The 12,083-nt window shown below is 34.0% G+C and overlaps 1 protein-coding gene across 1 annotated transcript; it reads left to right on the top strand.

The window, feature by feature from the left end:
* Positions 1–200: 200 nt before the first annotated feature.
* On the top strand, positions 201–1,357 carry LOC141400049 (uncharacterized). The gene is made up of 2 exons (XM_073979454.1): positions 201–497; positions 654–1,357. Exons 1-2 carry the CDS (start codon positions 495–497, stop codon positions 1,236–1,238), a joined length of 588 nt encoding a protein of 195 aa, XP_073835555.1. The 5' UTR covers positions 201–494; the 3' UTR covers positions 1,239–1,357.
* The last annotated feature ends 10,726 nt before the right edge of the window (positions 1,358–12,083 follow it).

Raw genomic sequence — 12,083 nt, forward strand, 5'->3', positions numbered from 1 at the left:
TTTATTATTACTTTTTAGAACATCATATTTTCTCCACAACACATATTGTTTGGGGCAAAACAAATTATTGTGAGTGACTTAATTAATGTTGGTCATTTTTTTCGCCGTTACTTTTTGTGCTGCGTTTTTTCTGTTTTCATTTCTTTTTTGCAGCATGCTGGTTTTGCTTGATGCGGATTTTTGTTTTGTATACAGATGATCTGCGACTGTCTGCTGTTTGTGTTGTTGTGTTTGAGGCTATGGAAACTTTGTAAGAAGCAAATGAAAATAAAATAAAACATAAACTTGTTTAACCCTGTTGTTAACAACAACATAAACTGAGAACCGGCAACTGAATTTGCGTGTGGTAGGTCTGCTGATAGTTGGACCCTACAAAAACATAGTTTTTGGCTATAAATTGCCAAGTGCGATTGACGAAGAGCATCAGTTCCTTCGCTCACTTCACAGAGATCAGTGGTCTTGCATTCACATCAATAACTTTCAATTAACTCAAAATGGTTAGTACAAAAACGATGCAAGCGTAAAATTTTGGATTTAGATTGACAATAAGTTTTTAAAGCCAGAGATTAGTACATTTCGTGCAAGAAATTACCTTTTTGGAGAAATTGCGAAGAAAAATATTTTTATTTCATCTTTCTTATTTTTTGTTTCAGAAACTTTTCGTAGCTGCTTCTTTTGCTCTGTTGGCCTTGGCTTCCGCCGATGTTAGCCACTTGACCAACACCTATTTGCCACCTGTACAACAAAGCTACTCGTCTCCTTCCAACGAATACTTGCCTCCTGTGCAAAATACCTACTCTGCTTCCTCAGTCAGATATTCTGCACCAGCTGTACAAGCCACATACTCAGCTCCAGCTGTACAAACCACCTACTCTGCTCCTGCCGTTCAATCTTTCTCCACCTACTCTGCACCAGCTCCTACCAGTGAATACTTGCCCCCTGTCCAAAGCACTTACTCTGCTCCCGCCGTAAGCTACTCAGCCCCAGCTGTCCAAACCACTTACTCTGCCCCAGCTGTCCAAACTACCTACTCTGCTCCTGCTGTCCAAACCACCTACTCTGCCCCAGCTGTCCAATCTACTTACTCTGCTCCAGCTATTGAGACCACATACTCTGCTCCTGTTGCTACATTCCATCAACAATCCTATTCCGTTGATTCTGGTAGCTATTCCTCAGCTGTTGCTGATGTTGGTACCCAATATGCTGCCAACGGTGGCTATGTCTACAAGAAGAAATAAATCACACGTGAGCTAAGAAGGGCTGTGATTTAAATATCATCAACACCTTTTAGTATTTTTTACTCAGATATATAGTTTCATTTATGCGTAATTGTTATATTCATTTTCTAATACATAAATTAAATCAATTCCACATTTTCTAAATAAACAAATACTTTTTATACAAACTAAATATATTTAGTGAATGTTTTACTATGTGTCCTATGGAAGGGATGTGTGTGTCTTATCATATGATACCCTGCGCCACTACTCCTAGACATACGCTCCTGGTATAATAAAGGAAATATCATGAGTCCATTCAAAACTCTATTTAGGAAAGAATAAAATTCATTCTTTTCAAAATAAGGTGTATATTAAAAAAACTTTTTGGATTATATTATAATAATAACACTGTACAACAAAATTGAACTTTTTTTAAAATTACGAGAATCCCCGCACAGATTATGAAAGAGGACCGAAAAAAAGAAGACACGTGTATCGGCGTTTTGAAAGTTTACGGCGAGAAGTTACCTAAATAGGCGTGGCAAGTTCCGCCCATTTCTACAGCTTTTAAAATATTCGACATCAGATTCCTTGGAATCCTTGCATTTTAGGTATAAAGTGTCTTTGGCAATATTACTAACAACAATGCGGGGTATCTTTTCATGAAAAAAATTAACGCTCATGCGAGTCACTAAAGGGGTCTTTTTGGTCCATTGTTTCAAAAACGTTTAAAAAGTCCTTTAAAATGAGATCGTATCAGATCAAAATATTCTATATAATTATTTGTCATACAATTTTACTATAGGTCCCCGAATACACGAAAACTCTAAATCGTACCTAAACGCCAGGAATCTGCCAAAAGTAAAATCACGTTTTAGGGTTAATGTTGTACTTTATCTGAGTTTATTAAGTTTTGTCCCACAAAACTTCATTCTAGATAGAAGACGTCAAAGACAAAAATATTCTCCATCAAATTTTAATATAAGTCGCCGAACAAATGAAATATCTATTTGCAATATATATCACAAAAATATATACATCAAATTTTCCAACAAAACACCCAAATATTTTTTGAATAAATTAGGTTTGTTCTTTTTTCGGGTTGATGCATGAAAGTAACATAAAATTTAGTTTTAGACGAAAGCTGTTAAAAGAAGAAATATTTTACACAAAATTTCACTATATGTCCAGAACAAACTATATATCTAACTAAAACACTTTGTTAAGAAAATGACGTTACAAAATTAGATATTATAGGTAGAAATTATTTGATAAACTTTTAGACTCTTAATTAAAATTTATTCCATACTGAGTCAAAATCTCCTAAAACACTCCACTTTTTGGGGATTGTGTCAAAAGAAGAAATATTCCAAATCAAATTTCATTATGAGTCTCTGAACAAGAGAAATGTGTAGCTATAATATTTAACATCTCCCAAAGCTTTCGCTTTATATAGGGTTAATTCAATTATAGTATTTAGGACCATGCCAAAATCATGGATGTTAGGACTCGTATGCCAGATGTATATTCACTGGACAATAGCCGTAGACTATCCCCGAATTTTCACATGCAATATCAGGAAACTTTGACTTATCCTGATGACGTTATTTTAGTTTATAGTACTAAAAACGTAATTTTACGAAGTCCGATCTGGGTTGTCAATATTTTCCCTATATATATTCACCATAGATATTCCAAAAACAGTTTGGATCGAGCACACATAATCTTCTCAAAGAATTTATTAAGAAAAAACATCAATAAAATATATTTTGTGACCGCAGATAACGAAAATGTGAATAAAAACGGTAGAATATGGTCCTAAATCATATATAAAAAGCGAAAGCTTTGGGAGATGTTAAATATTATATCTACAAATTTCTCTTGTTCAGAGACTCATAATGAAATTTGATTTGGAATATTTCTTCTTTTGACACAATCCCCAAAAAGTGAAGTGTTTTAGGAGATTTTGACTCAGTATGGAATAAATTTTAATTAAGAGTCTAAAAGTTTATCAAATAATTTCTACCTATAATATCTAATTTTGTAACGTCATTTTCTTAACAAAGTGTTTTACTTAGATATATAGTTTGTTCCGAGAATTATAGTGAAATTTTGTGTAAAATATTTCTTCTTTTAACAGCTTTCGTCTAAAACTAAATTTTATGTTACTTTCATGCATCAACCCGAAAAAAGAACAAACCTAATTTATTCAAAAAATATTTGGGTGTTTTGTTGGCAAATTTGATGTATATATATTTTCTTGATATATATTGTAAATATATATTTCACTTATTCGGCGACTTATATGAAATTTGATGGAGAATATTTTTGTCTTTGACGTCTTCTATTTAGAATGAAGTCTTGTGGGACAAAACCATGGTACAATTATACAGGTAGCATTATCATGCCAGCTGATGGTAACATAATGTGTCAACTGCATTGAATTGATGTCAAATTTTGACACCTTATGTTACCAACAATTGCCGATGCGGCTACCTGTGTATTTGTACCATGGACAAAACTTAATAAACTCAGATAAAGTACAACATTAACCCTTAAACGTGATTTTACTTTTGGCAGATTCCTGGCGTTTAGGTACGATTTAGAGTTTTGGTGTATTCGGGGACCTATAGTAAAATGTTATGACAAATAATTTTATAGAATATTTTGTACTAATACGATCTCATTTTAAAGGACTTTTTAAACGTTTTTGAAAAAAATGGACCGAAAAGACCCCTTTAGTGACTCGCATGAGGGTTAATTTTTTTTTTTTCAAAAAAGATACCGCACATTGTTTTCTGTAATATTGCCAAAGACACTTTATACCTAAAATGCAAGGATTCCAAGGAATCTGATGTCGAATATTTCAAAACCTGTAGAAATGGGCGGAACTTGCCACGCCTATTTAGGTTACTTCTCGACGTAAACATTCAAAACGCCGATACACGTGTCTTCTTTTTTTCGGTCCTCTTTCATAATCTGGCCGACTTATCTTGTAATTATTTTTTGTGTTGTACAGTGTAATTTATGATAATATTTTAAGTATACCCTACAGCACAAACAATGTGGAAATGGTATAATAAGTGTGTTTGCTCAAAATTCATGCATTTTCATATCCCGAATATTGTAGAACTCGTGATTCTGAGTTATTTGATATATGTGTTGTAAATGTAGTCTACACAGCTTTACAGAAATCTGTATACAAATAAGAAAATTTTGTGCGATCATTTTTCTAAAATTAATATTTTTCAGGATTCACTTTTACAATTGTCATTCGATTTCCCCGTACTTGATTGCAACTTTTAGATTTTTACGTTGCGGATCTAATAAATCACTACTCGTGCAAATCCATCTACTAAAACGCGAGATGCGGGAAATTTCAAGGTAGGAAAATCACCTAAAATTGTGTTTGAAAAAATTGCGATTTCTGGGTTCGTTTCCACTGTAGTGAAAAAACTAATGCAGCATCGTCGTTTTTGCGGAAACAGCTGTCGTAATCGGTAAAAATGATCAAGGGCCAAAAAAATATCACACATCAAATTTGAAGGCTATTTAATTAAATTTGACCAAGTTATGACAAAATCGGGGAAAGATATATATAGGGGCTATATCCAAATCTGAACCGATATGGACCAAAGTTCTTCTCTATTTGAAAAGATACTTAAACGAAGCTTGGGTAAAGTTTGGACCAAATCGGTTACTCCGCGCCTATCCTATTAGCGAATATTTTCGGACTTTTGTAGCGGGGTATCGGAAAAAGTGAACCGATAAGCAGTATCCGGTTAGAGAGTAGGGTTCCGCACCAGGGACTACACATGTGGCCCTAGGGATTTTTACAGCTTTCGTGCTATTTCCTTAGGAAGTATGGATTTGAACCCTGAACAGCCATGGGCCCAATCGGTTGATCCGTTCGAGAGTTATCATGCGCTTTAAGCAGCCAACCAAGCGGAAAGTCATTTTCTCGGGAAGAATGGACGTGCTCTCCCAAAAACGTGTACCATCATATTTTCTTAAGTGCAGTCATTTTGAATGTCGATTTTTCGCAATTATCGATAGCTGCCAAACTGTCCAACAAGCAAAAAAAACAATTTGTGGTTGCATGATGAATGACAAAAGTGAATGGTCACACTGCCAAGCAACCGATTATTTGAACAAAACTGTCATTTAAAACTGACAATGTGTACCCAGCTTTAGGAAGTATGGACTTGAACAGGGCCATGGACCCAATCGGTTGAACCGTTCGAGAGTTATCATGCGCTTTAACCAGCCAGCCAGGCGGACGGACATTTTCTCAGGAAGTATGGACGTGGAAGTACCCGACGAAGTGGACCGATGTGCCCAATTTTCGAACTTGATCTAAGTTTGGACAAAGTATTATGCCTGTCAAATTTTCGACCGTATCGGATGACCCGTTGGAGAGTTGTCGTGCGCTCCAACCAGCCAGACAGACAAACGGACATTACTTAATCGACTCCAAATTGTCTGAGATGGATTTCGTCCAAACATACTTGAGGTCTAAAAACATTATTTCGATGAGGCACATTTTGATTGTGTAAAAGTGTATATCAACCTCGTATCTTAAAAATACAACTTTTCAGGAGAGACAAAAAACGATTTATCTTTTGATAAATCGATGTTTGGGTAAAAGTTTAAATGCAATTATTAGGGAATTGAGTGCATCTGTGCATATTAGTAGGAATAATATGTTAATCTTTTTTAGTTCAAGCAGGAAACGCATTTATTGAGATACGAGTTTAAGGCAGTAAATCAAATCTCATCTTTGAGGGCCCACAATAGCAAAAGTGCATATGATAGCGATAAACGCCGAGACACGTATCTCCTCTTTCTTGGTCTTCTAATACGCTACACTGTCAGAATATGGTTATTTTGTTCGTGGTACCTCAACCATATACACAGCCAGTGACGTAGATAATAAATGCCATTATTCCAATTTTATCGTCCACTTACCACCGCGATGGCTGCCTGATTTTATGGTAACTATTGCATCGTTCAGGCTCGGCAATAAGAAGTAGGTCCCACATCATGTAGCCAATATTAATTGGCGTGCACTCATTGATAGGAGAGAAGTCCCCACTTGTCCCTTCGGGGATGTTGTGCATTCCACTTTTATCCGTTCACTCAATGTCAAATAGTACCAAAATTCGTACCATTTTGTAAGTTCGTATATATTTGTACACATTTCCAAATCACCTCCTTTCATAAAAACACATCTTAACCGATATTAGCATAACAATTTTGAAGATTTTAATCTTATGCGTCCACAAAATACTAAATGGTATACTTTTAGTACCTTTTAATACTTGTCGTAAACATATTGTTCGAATTTCGAAAAGCCCTTTAATGCAACTCTCTTGCACTCCGTCCGTGTACCAATTTTCCGTTCAGAATTCTAGCTCTACTCGTTCGCATAATACAAAACGTTAATTTGCTTGTACATTTTAGTACCTTCCTCTTACGAACACAGCTACACAGAAAAAAAAATTGTAGCCATTTGATAAAGAAATTCAAAGATTCAACCAAAAATTTATCGATTTTCCGGCAATAAAAAAAAATTGTCATATTGACAAAATTCGATAAAATTTTTTGATCACAAAGTAAAAATACATTTTGATAAAATAAAATTGTAATATTGATTAAAATATTTATCGATTTTTTTTATTTTGAACTGATAAAACATTTCACATATTGACAAAAATATTTATCAAAATATCCCACATTTTGCTTGATAAAAACAAAATATTTTCTTGATTAAAAAAATTGTTGAATGCATTTTTTCCAATCAATAAAAAAATATTCATATTTACAATTATTATGTTGTTTTTTTTTGTTAAATACAAACCCAAAAGCCACAAAAAAAGATACATACACACATTTATAAATGGTCGTGGTTATTTATTTAATGGAAATGCCAAGTACAAAAGCAACACCAGACGCATAGGTACATAAAAAATAACAGATGAAAGAAAGAAAAACGGAATGGAATAATTAATAACAGAAGTACATAATTATTTAGTGCCACACATTAATTTTAATATAAGAAAACAAATAAATCACTTTTAAATATAAAATACAGGGAACATCAGTGAACGTTGTGAAATAAAACACATTCTTCTGCCACATTGAAAATCATCAGCGGAAAATGGGTATCTGTAATGTGAGAAATAGTACATCCATATATATTTCAAATATATAAAATGTTTTGATGTTATTACCAATATCACATGCGGTTGCTTTTTTGTCCAATAAAATATTCTTATTATCCTTTTTCATATTCGTGAATTCAATTATAAAATGTATTGGGCATTTAATTTACTTGAAAGACACCATTACTTTAAGAAAACACACAAACATTGATTTATTTCTGCACTACCGATCCACACAGAACGACTACTTTAAAGAGACTGCCAAAAATACCAAACTGACGGTTAAAAAATGTTATCTGCCTTTCTTAACCACAAACAGAACAAAACATGAGAATTCGTACCGTTTTTTTTTCTTTCCCTCTTCGTTTCTTAGGTTCATAAAAATCAGCAACAAAAAACAGTAACAAACTTACATACAAGCCTTCACCCGAGCACAAATAAATAAACAAACCAAATGCCACACAAACGCTCCATCCCTTCATGCCGAAAAAATTCCATGACCATGCTTTTAAATATAGTACATAGCAACGATACTCACATCTCAAGAAAAAAAAAAACACAACACATTGTTGTAGCGCGCTCTTTATGCCCTAATATTGTTGTTTCTCTCGCTCTTGAGAGCGAGAACATGCGACAAACGTTGAAAACCATTTTAACTACAGAAATTTATTATTAACCATAAACAAATTTCAATAAATTATTTGTTTGAAATCGTTTATTGATTGCTTTCTAGTAACATTTTCATGTTTGATAAACATTTTCCCTATATATTCGTAATATTTTATCGCCATTCGACAAAAATATGGTGATAAAGCTTTTAATCAAAATTTTCAGGGTGGCTTTTTTTTCTGTGTACACTTCAATAGGAACACTCACTCAGAATTTCAAGATTCTAGATTTAGCCGTTTCGCTTCGACGTTGATTGGCAGTAAGTCGCTCAAATGGTACAAATTTTAGTAATTTTAAGTACTTTTCGTAACCCTTCTACCACGAATTTTCAAAAACCCGTACAAATTGACAACTTATGCTCCAAGACTAACCCTCACTCAAAATTTCAATATCCTAGGTTTCTCCATTTCGCCAGGGCATTGATTGTCAGTCAGACGTACGAGTTTAAGGCAGTTATAAAAATTGGATTGAATGAGATACGAGAATATATTTTATTAATATTTAGAGAACCGCGACAACACATTGAAATAATAAGTGGTTGCAGTAATAAAATACAAAAATAGAAATCGTTTGATATAAAAAAGTCAAAATCGCATTTTTTTAATATACGAGGTTGAGGAAGTAAGGCATCGATATACCATTTTTAGCCTAAAGACTGAGGGTGTAACTAGGAACAGAGCAACTGTTTGCTTTTTCTTTATATCACTGTGCAACATTTTTAAGGTGATCTTGTGCAAACAATTCGAACTGAGGATTTTTTGAAAGTACAGACCCAAACGACAGGAAACCCTAGTTGGGTTTTGTTGTGTCAGATCCAGCTCGGAATTTATGGCCCCATCTAAACATGGTTAAATATTGAGTTTTTAAAGAAATTCGGGGCTATATCTCTGAAATCAATGCGGATCTTCCTCTGACCTCTGAAGCAAATTTGTAGATAAGGACAAGAAAAATATATTTGGAGAAATAATGAACTCGAAAAACTACATTTATTGCATCAAATTTCAAAATATATGCAAAAATTCCACAATTTTTATACATTTCGCACCGTATCTCCAAAACCGTTAATTTTTTCTGAATATTTTCTTTTGAAAATATATTCCCTGGAATGTAATACACAACTCTTCCGAACATGTCATTATTGTAAAATGCCTCTAGTCCGTTGTATTCAGTACATTTTTCAACGACGATTTAATAAAAATGTCAATAATGTAGTGAAATCCGAAATGCGAGAATAAACTGTTGGTGTGAACTGAGTTTGAAATACGTGTTGTAAAAGATTTGATGCAAAGTACCGCAGAAACAACATGAAGGAAGCATTTTAGAGTTTCAGAATGTTCTGAGGAATTGTTGAGAATATCAGCAATTATGTAAATTTTTCTATATTTTATATATTTTGATGCCCTAGAGGGAGTTTTTCTTATGTATTTTTTTAAATATAAGTTCTACTAGTTTAGGGCTACAATATTGCTAAAGACAGCAAGGCCAAATTCCTATTCGTTTCTGAGATAAAGGCCTGATAAATGCAAAAAAGTGTAGATTTAGCCCGGTTTAGATGAGGCCATAAAATCCGAACTGGATCTGACAGAACAAAACCCTACTAGGGTTTTTGTAGTCTAAATATGTACTTTCAAAAAATGCATACTAGAAGTTGTTTGCATTTTCAGGGTTGCATAGTGTATTTGACCAGCTGCATAACCATATTCAATTAGTGTAAAGATCCTCAATTTCACACACATTTTCTAGCTCATTTCAGCCTTTTAATGTTATCGAAACTTTTTACAAAATTTCGCCCGTCAAACCATATAACCAAATACTATAGTCTTGACTTAATCCGAACAACATTAACAATTATAAGACCATCGCCCATAAGGCTAGTTAGTAAGTAGGTTCACACATGATCTTTGAATTTGCACATCGCCCATAAGGTTAGTTAGTAAGTAGGTTCACACGTGATCTTTGAAACTGCACCAGAAAAGCATTGTTTCCACTTTGGCGGAGAAAAATTACATTTCGCTTGCTTTGTCGTTTATCTCAAACCAATGTTTTATTGATTTCTATCTTAATAGAAATGTTTAAACAATTTGAAAATCAAAATATTTACTTTCAATAAATATAACCACCGTTGGCACCATATTGGGTGCCAACATCAGCTCCACTAGACGAATAGCTTCCAGTACCAGTTACATAAGTGTCATGACGGAAACTGACAGGAGCAGAGTAGGTCGTCTGGACAGGGGTAGAGTAGGTCGTCTGGACAGGAGCAGAGTAAGTTTTCTGGACAGGAGCAGAGTAGGTTCTCTGAACAGAGTAGGTCTTCCTGACAGGAGGCAAATATACACTGGAAGGAACAGAATAATATGTTTGCCCTTGATGCCCAACCGGTGCAGAATATTTGGAGTAAGATTGAAAAGCTGGGATGGAGTAAGTATTTTTCACAGGAGGTAGATATTCATTGGTCGTAGGTGAATAGCTATGTTGAAGTGGTGGCAAATACGTTTTCGTTAAGTGGCTAACATCTGCAGAGACCAAAGCCAGGAGAGCACAAAAAGCAGCCATGAAAAGTTTCTGAAAATTTAAAAAAAAAACACACTTATGTATATGTTTTGTCTTCGAGTATATAGGGAATTAATTTATATATTTTGTGTTTAATCCATTTTCGAATCCGAAGTTTATGTTTTACTATTTACTAACCATTTTCAATAAATTTAATTTTCTTAGGACAGCGATCTTTGTGAAATCAGAGATTGAACTGATATTTTTCTTCAATCACCCTTGTCAATTTATACCAAAAATCACTATGATTTTACAAGATTCAATCAGCCGAATATTGCACATTTATTTATTATGGTTATATTATGGTATTGCAATAAACAATTCTAAATAATAGTACGTTTGCCAAAAACTGGATTTAATAAACCCACTGGGTTTCAAATGTCAATTCCATTGCGTATACGATAAATTAAATCCTCATATAGAGCATTGGTTGCGTTTTTTATTGGGATAGCCGTTACAATTTTGTTTTTTTCAGAATAGTCTAACTTAATCCCATTGTTGTTGTTTTAATGTTTTAAAACAACTAATTTATTAGTGAAGAAAGTTTGGCATTGTTCGCCAAGGGGTAGGACAGGGAAGACTAGTATCAATCCTTGCCACAGGATCTCATCAGTTCCCTTGTTTCATGTTTGTGGATATTCTCCACCGGAGTTATTTTTCAATAACTTCTTCATAAAGAAGGTTAACCAGACAAAAAGCCATACACATGGCGTTTTACTTAGTTTAGTCATTGCGAAAAGATTATAATTGTGGACATTAGGGAGGTTTTAACTCATCGATGTCTGATTTTTATAGGCGGCACCCCACTAAAATGTCTAGTTTTGTTAGATTTTACGATTACCAACGTTTGCGCACAATCGGAATATGATAACACGTGCCACTGCGGTCTCGAAGTTTCCATAGTAATTTGTATGGGACCAAAGCCGAATTTTCAAAAACTCGCTCTGCAGACCATACTTATTGTCCAATCGATGAAAACATTTTACCAGTTCTTTTTGTGGCTACAAAACTAGTCCTATAAAAAAATGTGAAAATGGGCACGTAAACTTTGAGGCCCAGTGGCACGTGTTAACGTCTTCCGATTGTGCTCAAACTTTGTCAATTTTAAAATCTAATAAAACTAACACATTAGGGGTGTGTCGCCTAAAAAATCCGACATGGATTTTTTAAAACCAGAGAAGAAAATTGGAGAAGTTTTTTCCTTGAAAAACTGCGTATTCAGATAACCCTAATTTATTACAAAAATGTTCGCAATTATAATATTTACGAGTATATTGCCACAGTGTGCATTTTCTAAAATATCCAAATACATGTCTTAAAGAACAAACACCTTTTTTGTAAAAAATCCATGACTAAGATAAATAATTTGTTTAGGTCTGTTTATTGCATTGCCAAAATATAACCAGCAATCAAATATAGGTGCAATATTTCTCTGATTGCAGGTTGTAAAATCATAGTGTTCTTAGGTATAAATTCG

This window comes from Musca autumnalis, unplaced genomic scaffold (assembly GCF_047663935.1).
Source record: "Musca autumnalis isolate F117 unplaced genomic scaffold, ASM4766393v1 scaffold_3, whole genome shotgun sequence".
Classification (NCBI taxonomy): domain Eukaryota; kingdom Metazoa; phylum Arthropoda; class Insecta; order Diptera; family Muscidae; genus Musca; species Musca autumnalis.